This window comes from Neovison vison, chromosome 1, assembly GCF_020171115.1.
Source record: "Neovison vison isolate M4711 chromosome 1, ASM_NN_V1, whole genome shotgun sequence".
Taxonomy (NCBI): Eukaryota; Metazoa; Chordata; class Mammalia; order Carnivora; family Mustelidae; genus Neogale; species Neogale vison.
Genome location: NC_058091.1, coordinates 86799759 through 86816482, shown reverse-complemented (window position 1 = coordinate 86816482; position 16724 = coordinate 86799759). Strand labels below are relative to the sequence as shown.

General features: G+C 49.4%; 1 protein-coding gene across 3 annotated transcripts in view; it reads left to right on the top strand.

Annotated features, from left to right (window-relative positions):
- Nucleotides 1-356: 356 nt before the first annotated feature.
- The window catches only part of MOCS1 (molybdenum cofactor synthesis 1), a 36811-nt gene continuing 20443 nt past the window's right edge, over nucleotides 357-16724 (top strand). For all 3 annotated transcript variants that reach the window (XM_044250520.1, XM_044250515.1, XM_044250529.1), the window contains exons 1-3: nucleotides 357-529; nucleotides 7715-7841; nucleotides 9221-9388. In XM_044250520.1, the coding sequence (XP_044106455.1) occupies nucleotides 407-529; nucleotides 7715-7841; nucleotides 9221-9388 (418 nt within the window). In that variant the 5' untranslated portion in view covers nucleotides 357-406. The remainder of the gene's footprint in view (nucleotides 530-7714; nucleotides 7842-9220; nucleotides 9389-16724) is intronic.

Here is a 16724-nt window from a genome sequence, read left to right as displayed (position 1 = left end):
TGTTTTTCAAAGCCCAGTCTCTCATGGTTGGTCTCCCCCTCCAATTTCCCCCAATTCACTTTTTCTTTCCTTCTCCTAATAGCCTCCATGTTAGTCCTTATACGCCACAATAAGTGAAACCATATGATAATTGACTCTCTCTGCCTGACTCATTTCATTCAGCATATCTCCTCCAGCTGACTTTGACCTAGTGCTCCCCAAGTCCTAGAATGCATACTGGCTAGGGAAGGAGAAGAAGTGGACTACAACTTCCAGAATGCCCCATGGCACAGCGCCCTCGCTGGATTGGCTGCGCGAGCCCCGCCCCCGCCCCGCCCCTACCGCGAGGCCCCAGGGCACCGAGCCCAGGTCTAATGCGCTTCCGAAGCCGGCTACCCAGTGCAATTTCGCCCGGCCCCCGGACTTCATGGCGGCGAGGCCCGTGTCCCGGATGCTGCAGCGGGTGCTGAGGTCCGGCCTCCGGAGCTGCAGCTCCGGGGCTCCAGTGACGCAGCACCGCCCCGGGGAGCCCCTCCAAACTGCTGCGGAGGTGAGCCCGCCCACATCCACACCTTCCCCGGGAAAGGGCGACCGGCCATCTGACCCTCACGCCGAGAAGCACCCAGGCGGGGCTGGGACGGCGGCTTCTGGGAGGGACCCCTCAGCGCTTCCTTGGGGGTGGGGAAAGGAGTGGAGGGATGCTCTCCAAGCTGCCCAATCTCACCTGATACCCCAAGGGACGGGCGCTCCTTGGGGTGCTGCTTAACCAACCACCTTCCTGCCCACCCAGCCATGCAACCCCCTTCCAGGTCTGAGTGACTGCCTGAGATGGGGAGCAGGCAGGTAGGACGCTGGGTCCGGTGAGTTGTTAACTGAACCCCTTCGCAGCCTTGCCTCACCCACCCTGTTTCTTGAACACTTTCCTCTTTCCTCCACAGTGAAGGCTGTGTGTGTGTGACCGGGTGTTCTTGTGACACCCTGCTTCATAGTGTGACAGTGGTTAAAAATGTCACCTTGGTGCCACCAGTAGTCACTGGTCACGTCTGTAGTTACAGGGCTCTGTGACTTGTCCTTCACACTTTCAGTTTCATCTTCATGCCCCTTAGGAAGGCTCAGCCTCATTCTTGAGCAGAAGGGAGCAGGATCCCCGTCCAGATGAGGAACTCAGTTTTCCTGGAGGTTTGGGATAGGCCCCTTCAAGTGCTTGATAGCGTTCCACAGAATGATTCATGTCATAACAAGTTTTTTTAAGTTTGGTGTTCTTTTGCCCATGTGGTCAGGAAATAATTTGGGGAGAAGAATCTCTTTTTCATTTTCTCGACCCGCCCGGTCATCCTTTTCCCATTTCTTAGCATAAGACTTCACACCCTGGGAATCATCAGATCATATCCCCCCCACACCCCCAGGGGGAGGGTCTTGGCCTAACTTGCTTTCCTGGAGTCTGATCCCTTCTGGATCTTCAGATAATCAGGCCTCATTGCTGGGAAATGAAATTTTTCAGTTTCCTTGAACTGCGAACTTTATTGAGGGGAAAAGTAGGAATGTAAGGATTGGTGAGAGAGCTTTAAAGAGTTCAGGGAAAGGGAAGTTTCTTCTTCCTCATGCCCCTAATTTCCTTTAGGAAGGGATCCATGCCAAGTGACACATCTCTCTTTCTCTCTTTCTCTTTCTCTCTCACTCTTTTTTTTTTTTTTTTTAAGATTTTACTTATTTGTCAGCTAGAAAGCACAAGCAGGGGGAGCAGCAGGCAGAGGGAGAAGCAAGCTCTCTGCTGAGCAGGGAGCCCGATGCAGGACTTGATCCCAGGACCCCAAGATCATGACCTGAGCGGAAGGCACAGGCTTAACCAACTGAGCCATCCAGGTGTCTCCATACTTGGTCTCTTTTAGTCCTCACAGTAAACCACGTGAGGTCAAGAGTTTGTATTTTCAGGTGAGGGGGCTCACTGAAATTAACTTCCTGGAGTCATAGAGCTGAAAATAATGGAACAGTAACTCCAACTCTAGCACCTGTGCTCCCTACTCTTCCTTTCAGGTAGAGTAGGATGAGAGGCCACCCCACCCTTTCCTTTACCCTGTAAGGGGAGGTGTACCTAGCAGCTAAGAACACAGATTCTAGAGCAGGATGCCAGCTTGGGAAGCCCAGCCTTACCACTGAGTAGGTATACGAACTTCAGCAAGTCTCTTTGCCTCCCAATGCTTCAGTCTTCTCATCTATAAAATGGGAATATGTGTCTACTTCGTAGTCCTAGGATTGAGAGAATTAGTATATGTTGATATATGTACTTAGAACAAAGCTTGACACACATACGTGCTGTGTTATATACATATTTGTTGTAATTACTGTCAGTCTTGCCACCATGGACACATGATGTGTCCCACAAGCCCCCTCCCCCTGGACACTCAGGATAGCCACTCTGTGAACTCTCTGGTCCTAGACCTCCTATGCCCGACACTCCCTGTTAGGGTTATCCTCAGCAGGCAGGTTGCTCCTCGAGTGCTGGGTGCTTTCCCACCTTTCTAGGTATTTCTGCAAGGTGCTGAACATGGTATCTGCAGGCAGTGGGGTCAGCAGATGTTTCTGGCTGTTTGAAACTCACCTGGTAAGGGGGGGGGCACATGGAATGGTAGAACATTGCCCAGGAATTCCCAGGTTTTCACCTTCACTCTGTCTCCAATTTCACCTGGCTCCTGGGGCTGTCACTTTCCCTGTCCAGCCAGAGGGCTGAACCAGCCCATACTTACGCCATGGGGGAGGGCACAGAATGTCTTTAAGAAAATCTCGTAAGGTGAGGCAAATCTGGAGATCTTTTTTTTTTTTTTTTAAAGATTATTTATTTATTTATTTGACAGAGATCACAAGTGGGCATGTCAGGGGATTGGGGGTGGGGGACAAGCAGGCTCCCTGATGAGCAGAGACCCCCCCCCAAAGCGGGGCTCGATCCCAGGACCCTGAGATCGTGACCTGAGCCCGAGGCAGAGGCTTAACCTACTGAGCCACCCAGGCGCCCCAAATCTGGAGATCTCTATGGTCAGCTTATTCACAGAACTTGCCAGTTGGCAAGAGCAGGAGTGGGGCATTGGGAATCCCTGTCCCCACCTCCCGTCCTGCAGGGTACCTTTCCTTCCACCCTGGGAAGTGCTTGGAGAGACAGAGGGAGAAGCCACCGAGTGTTATCTGTTTGTGTTTCGAGGTGGGGGTGTGAGAGAGATGTGAGGTGTGGAATGGGAGCTGGCTGTGAGGACAGTGGAAAGTGGGCCTTGGGCTTGGTCCAAGGATGGGTTGAGCGACTTCTACAGGTGGAAAGGGGAGGTGGTGGGGTGTGAGTTAAGTGGGGAAGTGGTTGGGGAGACACAACTACTGGCTGTCCTGATTGGGGTGACCCACATAACCTCTGCAGGGCTTACCCCAGCCCAGAAGCATGACACCCCTCTTTCTTCTTCCCAGGATCCATGCGGGCTTTGTTGGGACCACAGGGGTTAGCCTCAGGTCCTGGGCCTGTTGCTTTAGGACGGGCAGGGCAGAGAGAGGGTGGCTTTCTGCAGGACAGAGACACCCAGTTTTCAGAGGGTCACAGTGAACAAATATTGGAGAAGGGGTGTTATGAAGGAAGGAAGTGGGTGTAGGAGAAGGTAGAAGGAGACAGTAGGCCTGGCCTGGGACAGTGACGTACAAAGAGAAAGAAGTTCCAATCTAAGTGTGACTGTCGGTGCTGGGAGCCTGAGGTAAAGACTCCACACTTACAGAGGGATGGAGGAAGAGGGGGGATCCAGACCTCAGGCTAGGCACCTTGCTGGCTCTTCTTGTTTAACAGAGATGATTTTCGAAGCACCCAAGTATGTCCTCCCAAATAGCAAGGATCCCAAATCAGAGCCACTGATATCTGAGTTTGGAATGTATTCTTTTTCTCCTGTATAACCCTATTTATGATACTCTAGAACTGTTTGGGGGCTGGCCTTTATCACTCAAACCAAATCCCAGAGTTAGTGACTATTTGGAGGGCAGCATCCCTCCCTTAACTAACTCCTTTGCACCACCCTTCCCCACCCCGACCCCGTGCCCCAGTCCGCACTGGACAGGTAGAAAAGACATGTTCAGTAGCAGGTGGCAGGCTGCCTTGTGCCTGGTCATCTGTGGTCCTGGAGGAGTGCAGAATCCACTTGCCCTGCTTTGGGGGTGTGTGACAGCAGGTCTAAACCCCAGCCTTGGCCCATCTGCCATTAAGTAGGGCTGGGCCTTGCGGGACTGACTGGGGAGCTGGCAAGTGCGGGAAAACGAATCACAGCACACAACTAGTGCTCCTCCACAAATATGTATGACATAAATAGATGGATATACATAGGAATTCTGTTCAGAAAACTTACTGAATACCTGCTCTGTGCTACAACTCCTCCAGCTGAGTCTGGGAGAATTATTTTCCACCCTTTGTGGATGAGGAAACTAAGACTTAAAGAATTTGGGTGATTTGCTCAACAGCTACTTAGTAATAAAGTAATTCAGCTTGTAATTCAGGTTTACCGACTTTCAGAGTCTATGCTCTGAACCACAACAACCAGCCCTGGATTAAAATAGTTCCTGATCTGGGTGTCGCTGGGCCAGTGGTTCTCAGCCAAACTGCAGGCTGAAGAGCTGAGACGTGGATTAAAAAAAAAAAAAAAAAAAGTCAGGACCCTATCCCAGAGCAATGGAGTCAGAATCTTTGGAGTGGGGCTCTCCAGCCTCAGCACTTCTTAGAAATACTGCTGGCAATTTTGATGTGTATACCTTTGAGAGCCACTGTCCTAGGCAAAACCATTTTGACAGTAGAGACCACCCCGGAAATGAAGGATGACCCCAGTGTGACTGGTTTTGCACACACCACTTTTCTCTTCCAATTAGTCCACTGACACAGTGACATACCGTGTAGACTCCGGGATTCTGAATCAGGCTGGGGGGCTTCCCACATGGGGTGGTGGGGGATGGGTAGGCAACAGCCTAGTTGAGGCTGGGCTCTGAGGCTCTGAGCTGCTTCTGACATGTCCCAGCCCTTCTTGGGTGAGAGGCATCTCTGTCCACCCTGCCCAGTCATGCCTTCTGGGTCCAGGGCTCCTCTGACTGGTGCTGATACTTTTTTCCTGCAGGAGGTTTAAAGGAAAGGCAGATGGAAGAATGAAAGTAGGACGTGCAGTGCTGGAGGAGAGAAGAGGCAGGGGTGAGGCTTGTTAACATCACAGTGAGGAGTTTGCAAGGCTGGCGGGGTGGGGTGCGAGACTGTGTGTATGTGCGTGTGTCGTCCTGCCAGGACCGAGTCTGCTGAATCTAGATAAAGTCACTCCAGGTCTCAGCGGTGAAATCCAGCATCCTCCCTGCCCCCACCCAGGGCTACAACAAGAAGATTCTGATTGGGAGTTCCTCTGGTGCCCGTTACTTGGCTTGGTCCCTGGTTTTTGCTGAGTCATGCTCCTTGGTCCTCTCACTTGCTCCCAGTTGGTACCCTTTGACTCCTCCCCCATCCAGCCAACAACCCCCAGGATGTTTAGATCGGGGTGAGAGCGACTCCTGAGGGGCAGGGATCCTGAGTGACTGACAGATTCCTAAGTTGCAAAGAACTGTTGAAGGATTGGGGCAACTGCTGGAAACTCATGCTTCCAGTTATTTGATCTCTTGGGCTGTAGTGGCCAGTGGGGCTCTGGTCTGTCTTGTCCTCTGCCCCACCCCCAAAGCTACAGGCGGAAAGGCAGTGGGGTGAGTAGGGAGGTAGGAAGAAGCACTGTTAGGATTGTAACAGACAGCAGTTTGGAGTCCTGCTTGCTTGTCATGGGACTATAAGCACTCTTTCTTGGAGATTAAGGGGGATACTGGTCTTGGGTGAGCAGAGTGAGGTCACTTAGGCACCCAGGAAAATCCTGGAAGCACGCCCCATATATGTTCACTCCTATCCGTTTTATCTCCTGAGTCAGTGGCCCTTGACCCTGGATGTGCCTTAGAATCACCTAGACAGACTTAAAATGTGAGTGCTCAGAGATCCAAATTCAGTTGCTTTCCAGTGCAAGTCTTTTCTTAAGCTGCCAGGTGTTTCTGACTTGCAGCCCAGGCTGAGGAAGTCCCTGAAGCGGGACCCAAGGCCTTCTCCTCTCTTAGGTTACAAGATCACGATAATCCTAGGTGTTTACTTGCCAGCTTCCTGACCCCCTTCCCTTCGCTTACCCCAGGCCATAGCTGTGTTCTTATTTTACAGCAGGGAAGGCAGGCCTGGAGAAGTGAGGGAGCTTTCTCAGGATGTCAGGTCACACCTGACCCCGTATCCAGTCCAGAGCCCTGTCCGAAGACCTCATGAGCGACCTCATGATCGACCTCATGATTTCTTTGTTATAAAGATTCTAAAGAAAGGACTTCTCCCCTACACTGCACTATACTGTGTTCCTTCTTGGAACACTTGAATCACTGCCTTTTGCAGTGAGAGGGAGGAATTTAGATCATGGACTCAGAAGACCTGGATTTGAATTCTGGTTCTGCCAGTGGTATTCTTGAACCCCATCCAAGCTTTAGTTATGGTAATCCCTTATGGGGTAGGTGTGGGAATGGAACAGAGAACATTCTTTTTCTTTTTTTTTTCCCTTTTTTTTTTTTTTTAAACAGAGAACATTCTTTGGTAACTTAAAGGTGTTTTGTAAATGTTGCTTCTGCAGAGCAATGACCTCATCAGCATCTGTTGTGACTGAGGGTTGTATGCCAAGGGCAGGAGCTCAGACTAGATCAGACTTGGGGAAATGCGAGGGTTGGCCGTCTCCTTTCTCTCCCCCTGGGAGGAGTTTGGGTGGGCCTTGCAGGGAGGCTCCAGGATTCTCCTCCCTCTGAGCCCCCAGACAGTGTTTAATCCTTCCTTCCAGCAATGGGTGAGGTGAAGGATGAAGCCTAGTAATGATCTTTGCAGGGGGTTAGTGGGCGATCGTCTCGGCCCCTCCATTCTACCTTTTGAGAGGCTGGCAGTCTCGTTCCTTCTGCAGGCTTCCCTGGTTGTGCTATCCTTGCTCCAAAAGCCTTCTGCATGAGGGGAGCCCCTGCAGCTCGATGTGGTCCTCAGCTGCTCCCAGTGGCTTATTGGGTCCTCCTGGGCAGTGCTGAGGCCCCAGGGAGCCCAGTGGATAGGGGAGTAGTTACGGGGAGTCAGCTTGTGTGACACTCACCCCCCGAGTTAGTGAGTTGGCTTTGAGTTCTTTCCGTTTCCTATAGTAAAGGTAGGGAATGGGAGGTCTGGGTTGGAGAAGTGACTCACCGTGTCCCAGACAGCCACCATCCTGCTCAGTTATCTGCTTCCTCGCTCCTTTCTGGACACGCTTGCCAGCTGGCATTGTTGCCAGGTGCTGAGTGGCATGTTCTCTCCCACTGGCCCATCCAAGAAATACTGGAGATGCTTGTTCCTGGACAGGCTTCCTTTGAAGGAGGGGGGTTGGGCAGTAGGATGGTAATAGGGAGAGAAAGGGGGTGGGGGTAGGGTGCAGGCAGCTGTGTTCCTATAGAGGTCCTGCTCCCTGGGGCTGAGCTGGGGCCTTGGGGACAGGCTCTAACCGTTAGGCCTGTTCCCTAGTCTGTGAATGAGAGGGAGAATCTCAACTCCCCTAGGACTGCAGAGATGAGGGTGGGGGAGGGGATGCCTGATAGGAGGGGGCTCATGTCCCGGAGGTGGTGGGCTCTCCATGCCCATTTCCCCCAGTCAGGGCCCAGAGGCCCATGTTTCCTCTGCCTGACACTGCAGGAGTTGTCCAGGAGGAGACAGTTCCTGCGGGAGCACGCGGCCCCCTTCTCCGCCTTCCTCACTGACAGCTTTGGCCGGCAACATAGCTACCTGCGGATCTCCCTCACCGAGAAGTGCAACCTCAGATGTGAGTTCCCTCCCTGGGCCCCTGTCCCCTTGCTGAGGCAGCTTCTGAAATCTCCCCACATCCAGGAAGCCTCCTCATCCCTCCCCATTCCCGTCCCAGCGTCTCGTCCCACCCTTCTTCCCTGCTTGCCAGGTGGGGTGGTAGGTCAAGATAAGGGTCAAGGTTGACTTTCAGGATCCTGGGATCTGGAACTAGATTTGAAAACAGAACTGCAGTGGAGATTGGTCCTAAATCTCAGTCTTCAGGGCTCTTCCTTCTTCCCTCCTGTTTCCCATGGTTCCCAGCTTTTAGGATATGGCCAGGGGCAGGAGTGAGGGTGCTGGACACCGCCGACACATGAGGTACACAGCAGTGCCGGTGGCCGGCACTGCCAGCCACTGAGACACCCAGGCCTGTGACAGAAGTTGCTATGGCCCAGGCTAATACACTGAGTATTCATTATTCATTTTGTAATCATTTATGGAGTGCTTTGGAGGTGTAGCTGCTGCTGGAGGGACTTCCAAAATTTCTCTGTCTCCCTCTCTCCTGCTTTCCATGGTTGCTCCCCATAAGAAATGTGTTTACTTCATGGCCCAATAAAGACATGCATGTATATAGTAAACGTTTAGCCAAGCAATACTCACTGCATGCAGTTCTGATGTTCTTTAGCTATTCTATTCTCTTTAAAGACCATTTCTGGACCCTTTACTAATTTGACTAAATAACCCTATACTAGATCTTGACCCAGTCCTTGATAAACTCCCATGGGAGCTGATGGGAGGGGATGGTGCCCCCTTAACCTGCCAGAGCTCCCCTCATTTGCCCCATTCTGCCTCCCCTGAGCAAGTAGTACCTCAGTTTTCCCAACCTGTGAAATGGGACTAATAACCTGAAATAGACTGGACATGAGGGCACTTGTCACTACAGAGGAGTGTGACTTTTCACGGGTCAGAGAGTACCTCCCAGCCTCATGACCCAAACACATAGGGGTCACTATTTGCCGCACCGGATGAAATGAAAGAGGGTGACCAGTGCCAGAAGGAATGGGCTGAAGGCCAGGCAGACCCTGCTTAGCCGCCCCCCACACTGAGGGAATCAGTATTTTGACATCTCCCACATCAGGCCGGGTTCTGCTCTCTGCCTGATTCATCCTCTTTAACCCATTCCTTCAGCCTCCCCTCTGAGGGAAGAGGCAGTATTCATGTGTCACAGGTGAGAAAGGCAAGGCCTAGTGAGAGTCTGTAGCATTTGTACCCGCTCAGATTTGGCGAGCTTGTTCCTCACCATCCAGGTGGGGTTCAGGAGAGACTTCTGTCCTGGTAAGGAAGTGGGGGTCTGGAAGCACTGTGGGCCCCAGCGCTATGGTCATGGCTTACCTCTGCATCCCCTCCCTTCCTCAGGTCAGTACTGCATGCCCGAGGAGGGCGTCCCACTGACCCCCAAGGCCGACCTGTTGACCACAGAGGAGATCCTCACCCTCGCACGGCTCTTTGTGAGGGAAGGTATAGACAAGATCCGGCTTACGGGGGGAGAGCCGCTCATCCGGCCAGACGTGGTGGACATAGTGGGTAAGTTTGACAAAAGCCGTGGCCACTTCTCCAGCTCCCACTGTATCCAGCTGGATTTCAGTGTTCATATCAGCAGCTGACATCCATTCAGAGCATAATGCTCACTTGGCCCTACGGCCCTCTGAGACTGTCATTATTCCCATCTTGTTAGGAAATGAGGCCCAAAAGTTCAGTGATTTGCTCAAGGTCGCAGAGCTGTTAAGTGCCAGAGCCAGTGGTTTGCCCTCGCATTTAGGCTAAAGTCCTCACCGGGGCCTTGAGGGCCATGTGGTCTGGCTCTTGCTGACCTCTGAGACCTCTCGCCTGCCCTTCTGCCTCTGTCCCGCCCCTCCGTGCACACCCCCACACCTTTGGACTCCCTCTTCCCCTTGCTGGGAGCACAGGGCACACTGCCTACCTCGTTCAGGTCTCTGTACGCATATCCTTTCCCTAAGGAGGACTCCTTGACCACTCTTTCCAAAGTACATCCCCACATCCACACCCCAGCCACTCTCTGTCCCAGACGTTGGCAAGCTAGAGTCCACGGGCCTAATCTGGGCCACCACCTGGTTTTGTATGGCCTGCAGGCTAAGAATGGTTTTTATATTGCTAAAGGATTAAAAATCAATCAAAAGAAAATAGCATTTTGTGACACAGGAAAGTTATATGAAATCAGAAATTCACTGTTTGCTAATAAAGTTTTATTGGAATGTAGCTGTGCCCGCTCATTTACCAATTTCCAGTGCCGCTTTTGCAGAGCTGAGCAGTTGCCACAAAGACCATGTGGCCAGCAAAGCCAAAGTAGTTACTGTCTGGCCTTTTGCAGGAAAAGTGTGGCTGCTGCTACTCTATCCCCTTGTTCTTCCTTATTTTTTCTTCATAGCATTTGTCTCATCCGCGGTTATGTTACTTGATTCTATGTTATGTTTCCTTTGTACTGTCTCTCCCTCCCATTAACCGGCATGAAAGCTCTGGGAGCCGGGGCAGCTTTGGTTCCCAGCCACGTTCCCAGCATGTGGGCACATGCCTGACACGTAGCTGGTGCTCGTTGAGACTTGTTTGTTTGATGTGTGATCTCTCAAGTAGAACATTCCTGAGTGTGAATGTTGGCTGTGCCTCTTACTAGTAGCATACCTTTGGGCAAGTTTTTTTGTTTTTTTTTTTTTTAAAGATTTTTAGTTATTTATTTACTTGAGAGAGAGAAAGAGAGAAAGCATGAGCCTAAGCAGGAGCGGAGGCAGGAATCGCAGAGGGAGAGGGAGAAGCAAACTCCCCGCTGAGCAGGGAGCCTGCAGGGGATTCCATCCCCGGACCCTGAGATCAGGACCTGAGCTGAAGGCAGACGCTTAACCGACTGAGGCACCCTCGCAGGGGCCCCTGCACAACTTTTTAAAAAATCCATTCTAAGTCCCCAGGCAGAGATAAAGTTGACCTGAGCAGGAAATGAGCAGAAGCACCTAGCACATGGCAAAGTGCTCTGTAAGGGGTTACCCCTGAAGGCTTCTTGCCATGCCTTGCTTCTGAGCCCCAAGGTCAGGCAAGAAGAGACCTTAAGCTTCTATAGTTGTAGATGATGAGATCAGAGGAAAATAAGGCTCCCAGTTCTCATATCCGAGCCCCCACCCCTGCTGCCCTGTGTGGGATCTCCCAGGCCTCCGATCTCTGCCTCATTTGCCGGTTCAGTGAATGTTCTCTGGAGGCTTCTTACGTGGCTGGTACTGTGCTGGAGGCACAGAGGTGAATAAGCTGCAGACCCGGCCACTGACGATCCACAGCCCATTGGTGGAAACAGCCACCAGAGCCGATGTCTGATAAGGACAGAGCATGAGGGACCCAGGTGCCCTGCAAGCCTAGGGGAGGAACCCCTGACAGTCTTTTCTTCCCTCCTTCCCCATGGCCAGCTGCCACTGGTTATGTGACCTGGGATCCTGCCGTCATTCCTGTGCTGGAGGAGCTGGCCCAACGGAGCTGACCCCCTGTTCCAGAGGGCCCCTCAGAGCTGAAAACAGCCTGGGTTCAGGAAAGAGCTGAACCGGCTGAGCCCTGCTGACTGCCAGGCCCCGCCTCCTGATTCAGGCTGCATCATCTGCCCTCTGGCATGGGTCCCGTCTTAAACCCCTGCGTTCCATCCCAGGGTCTGCGGGAGAGCAGAGCAGGTGGGGATCACTGCTGGTCAGAGGGAGGACTGAGTACAGACACAAGGACACAGGCCTTTCCATAGTAGCCACCAACCTGCATAGTGGCAGGAATAGAAGCCAGGAACGTTGGCAACCCTGTTCCCACTCTGCTATTGCCCAGCCAGGGGAACTTGTGCAGATTCCTTCCCCACTCTGAACCTCGGTGTCCTCATCTGTTCAGTGGCCCCTTCAAGGGCTTTTGTGCTGTGCTGGCCCATGGTTTATGGGTCCTGGCTGACCAATAAGAGTTGATCGGCATGTAATGTTAGGTAGGATAAGGCCCCAACTGCAGTGACCTCCAAGGGGGATTTATCTCCCACCTCCAAGAGTGCTGGTTAAGGGGGAAAGACAGGCCTCCCGTTCCTCCCAGTGCTGCAAAAGATGACAGCTGCTAGGCCGCTGACCGCTGTGGCGCTGAGCTTGCTAATATCTGGACATCTCTGAGCCTAGCTCCTTTGGTCTTCCCCAGAGACAGTTCCTCAGAGCAAAGCTGCCCTGAAGGGCAGGGCAGGTAGGTGCCAGTGGGGAAGCAGGGCTGAGGGGAAGGGAGGGACTAGCCCTCCAAGCTGGGATGCTTACCAACCCTTGTCCCCACCCTCTCAGGTGGGAGTAGCAAAGGACCCCACCCAGGGGGGCAGAGCAAAAGCATTGCATGTTTGGGGGAGCCTGCTGTCTTGATTACTTCGGATCCCTGCCCGAACCCTGGTGCTGCAGAATTCCCGAGTGGAAGACCGCCCAGCCCACTCTGGGTCCCTATCTGCCATCACCTTGATTCCCCTGGGCCAACCCAAACTCCTCACTGCTCCTCCCTGCCAGCTTGTGTGTGCAGGAGTTCCTGTACCCCTTCTTTTGCAGCGGACCTTTCTGGAGCAGGACAGGCCACCAGAAATCTTCTGGCTGGTGGCATTGCTTGCTCTCGGTGCTGTGCGACGGGGTGACTGGTGCTCACACGCAGCCTTGGGCACTTGGTGTGTGGCTGCGGCAGGATTGTAACTGAGTGGATGTAACTCATTACGTTTTAATTAGTTGAAATTGCCGCACGTGGCCAATGGCCGTGCTGTTGGACAGTGAAGTTGTGGCATTTTTGCATTTATCATTCCATATCTCATTTTTAAAAATGTTTTTGGATTTGATGAGGATCCTGCCCGGTGTCTTTCAGGGCTTCCCCTTTCCATCCTACCAAACTTCGCACAGGTCCTCCTGAGCTGCCGTCTGCTTATGTGAGGCTAGCACCCTTGATCCTGCTTGAGAGCATCTGGACTGTCCCCAGTGTTTCGATGTTTCAAGCAGCACTGTTTGGAACATTTTCATTCTGGCTCGCGTGTCCCGGAGTGCACTTCCTGTGGGAGGGGAACTGTTGCCTGGTAGGATGGGTGAATGTTTAACTTTGGAAAACAATTTGGTGTTATCTTACAAAGAGTTCCTTCCAGCCTCCTCTGACCCAAGTCCTCCTCTGCACTCCAGAGTATTCTTATTCTGGATTTTTGCCAGTTGAACAAGGATGAAATGGTATTTTATTTGGTCTTAATTTTTATTTCCCTGTTTAAGAATGAGGTCAAGCATCTCTCAACATGTGTATCAGCTCCAGATATCATTTTTCTTTCCTGTGTAATACCACCTTGTGTCTTCTGCCCCTGTTTCTCTTCTTCCTGTTTTTCTTTCATATTGGTGTGGTAAAAGTTCTTATGTTGCAAATGTCTCTTCCCAGTTTGACAAAAGAAGCAACATTTTGTATAAGAATTCTTTTCATCAAAAGTGGTTGTTCAGTGGATCCCTTTTGTCCTTTATAGTCAATGCCTTTTATGTCTTTTTAAGGAAACACCTCACCCAAGGTCAGAACAGCTCCCTCTGTTTCCACTAAAACAGTTAAAATTTTGCCTTTTGAGCCTGGTGGTGGGTATTAAGGAGGGCACGTATTGCATGGAGCACTGAGGGTGGTGCATAAACAATGAATCTTGGAACACTGGAAAAAAAAAAAATTAAATCAAATAAATAAATAAATAAAATTTTGCTTTTTGCTTATCTAAGTCCTCAGTTCATCTGTGGCCAGTTTTTGGTAACCCAATTTCATTTTTTTCCCCCATGTGATAGTCTCATTTTCTCTGCATTCTGCACCTTCTTATTGAAGCCTCTGGCTCCTCAGTAAATCTGCCATCTGTGCATTTGTGTGTTGGGTGCTGTTCTGTTGGTTGGCTCGTCTCTCCATGCCAGGATCACACGCCTCAATCACTGTAGCTTCACAGTAAGGCCACTATCTGCTCAACAAATTCTTTTTAGTCTTTAGCAGTGTTTTAGCTATGATTTGTCCATGGACATTTTAGAATCAGCTTAGCACGTTCCATGGAAAATTCTGTTTGGATTCTTTTTTCTTTCTTTTTTTTTTATTGTGTTAAAATACACATAGCATAAAATGTACCAACTTAACATTTTTCTTTTTCCTTTGGAGAGGAAAAGCATACCCATGTGTGTTGACATGTACATGTGAGTAGGCCAGGTGCGGTCAAGGGAAATGGAGAGAGAATGTTAAGCAGCTCCACATCCAGAGCAGGGGGGTCTGATGTGGGGTTCGATCTCATGACCCTGAGATCCTGACCCGAGCTGAAATCAAGAGTCGGACGCTTAACCAACTGAGCCCCTCAGGCACCCCTATTTTAACCATTTTTTTTTTTTAAGATTTTATTTATTTATTTGTAAGAGAGAGAGGAGCGAGAGTGAGCACAGGCAGACAGAGTGACAGGCAGAGGCAGAGGGAGAAGCAGGCTCCCTGCCAAGCAAGGAGCCCGATGTGGGACTCGATCCCAGGACGCTGGAATCATGACCTGAGCTGAAGGCAGCTGCTTAACCAACTGAGCCACCTAGGCATCCCTATTTTAACCATTTTTAAGCAAACAGTTCAGTGGTACTAAGTACGTCATATTGTTGTGCACCATTCCACCATCAATACCCATAACTTTTCATCTTGTAAATCTGAAACTCTCTAACTATTAAAAAATAATTTCCCATTCTCCACTCTCCCCAGCCCCTGGCAAACACCGTTATGTTTTGTCTTTATGAGTTGAGCTACCCTAAGAATTCCATGTTAAGTGGAATTGTGCAGGATTTGTCTTTTTGTCTCTGACTTATTTCATTTAGAATAGTGTCCTCGAGGTTCATTCATGTTATAGCCTATTGCAGCATTTCTTTTTAAAGCTGAATAATATTTATGTATATGCCATGTTTTGATAATCCAATCATTGGTCAACTTGGGTTGCTTCCACCATAATGCTGCTATGAACAGTGTGTAGAAATCTCTTCGAAATTCTGCTTTCAGAAAGATTGTGGAAGTGGAATTGCTGGGTCAGATGGTAATTCTGTTTTTAATTTTTGGGGGAATACCCATACTATTTTTCACAGCAGCTGTATCATTTTACATTCCCACCAACGGTGCACAAGGTTCTACTTTCCACATCCTCACTAACACTTGTTTTTTCTGTTTTTGTTTTGTTTTATTTTGTTTTTTGATAGTAGGATGTGGGGAGGTATTTCACTGTAATTTCAATTTGCATTTCCCTGATAACTAGTAATGTTGAGCATCTTTTTATATGCTTATTGGCCATTCTTATATCGCCTTTGGAGAAATGTCTATTCACATCCTTTGCCCATTTTTTAATTGGGTTGTTTGGTTGTTGCTGAATTTTAGAAATTCTCTTATATTCTGGATATTAACCCTTTATCAGATACATGATTTAGAAATATTTTCTCCTATTCTGTGGCTGCTCTATAGATTGTGTCTTTTGATGTACAAATTTTTAAATATTCCTGAAGTCCAATTTGTCTATTTTGTTGCATGTCCATTTAACTTTCATTTCTCTTGGCATTGTTTTGTAGTTGTCATTGTAGGAACCTTTCACCTCCTTGGTTAAGTTAATTCCTAAGTCTTTTATTCTTTTGGATATTGAAAATGGAATTATTTTTGTAGTTTTCTTTTAAGAGGGTTCATTGCTTATGTATCTGTTGGGATTTTTTTTTTTTAATTTTATTTATTTATTTGACAGAGAGAGATCACAAGTAGGCCGAGAGGCAGGCAGAGAGAGAGGAAGGGAACCAGGCTCCCCACTGAGCAGAGAGCCCGATGCGGGACTCGATCCCAGGACCCTGGGATCATGACCTGAGCCGAAGGCAGAGGCTTAAGCCACTGAGCCACCCAGGCGCCCCTGTTGGGATTTTAATTACATTAAACCCATATATCAAATTGTTGAGAATTGGCATCTTTTTTGTTCATACCCCCACCTTGTCACAGCCATCTACTTCCTTTGCCTTTCTCTTTGCTCTAGGTGGCTGACACTTGGGGTCACCCAAGGTGACCTTGCCTATTGGGTTTCTGATGCATTTAAATTTCTGCCCTGGTTTTTGACAGAAGCTGAATTCTCTCCAGAACTAAAACTCCCATAGGGCATCCTTGCCTCCATGGTGACTTTGTTGGATTCCTAAATTAATTTTTCCTCCATGTGCCTTTGGCCCTAGGTATGGTAATGGATCCCCAAGGTTGCTGGTCTGAGTGCTATGCTGCTCATTATTGGAGCTTTTAGTTCTGTCCATACTGGGATAAATAGTTCTTTCATTAACTTCTTCATTTTTTTTTTTAAGATTTTATTTATTTATTTGACAGACAGAGATTGCAAGTAGGCAGAGAGGCAGGCAGAGAGAGAGAAGGAAGCAGGATCCCTGCGGAGCAGAGAGCCCGATGCGGGACTCGATCCCAGGACCCTGGGATCATGATCTGAGCCGAAGGCAGAGGCTTTAACCCACTGAGCCACCCAGGCGCCCTAACTTCTTCATTTTAACCATCGAGATTAATCCTGTTTTATGCCAGGACCCTGATGGATAGTGTCTTTTTTTTAATTACATTTTCTAATTGTTTTTGATATATTATAGCATTGATAGGAAACTTAGGAAAATGTGTTTAAATTCTTTGGAGTTTTCTATACTAACAACTAGATCATGTGCAACTAAGGGAATTTTTTCCCCTTATCTGTCGCTTTTAATTTCCTTTTCTTGTCCTATTGCAATATCTAAAATCTCAAGTGTAATTTTCAATAGTAGTAGTAATAAAAGAATGCTCCTAATGTTTCCCCATTTAGAATATTTCTTATTTTTTTCACCAGCAACTTTAATCAAATAATGAAGTTCCCTTCCTAGTT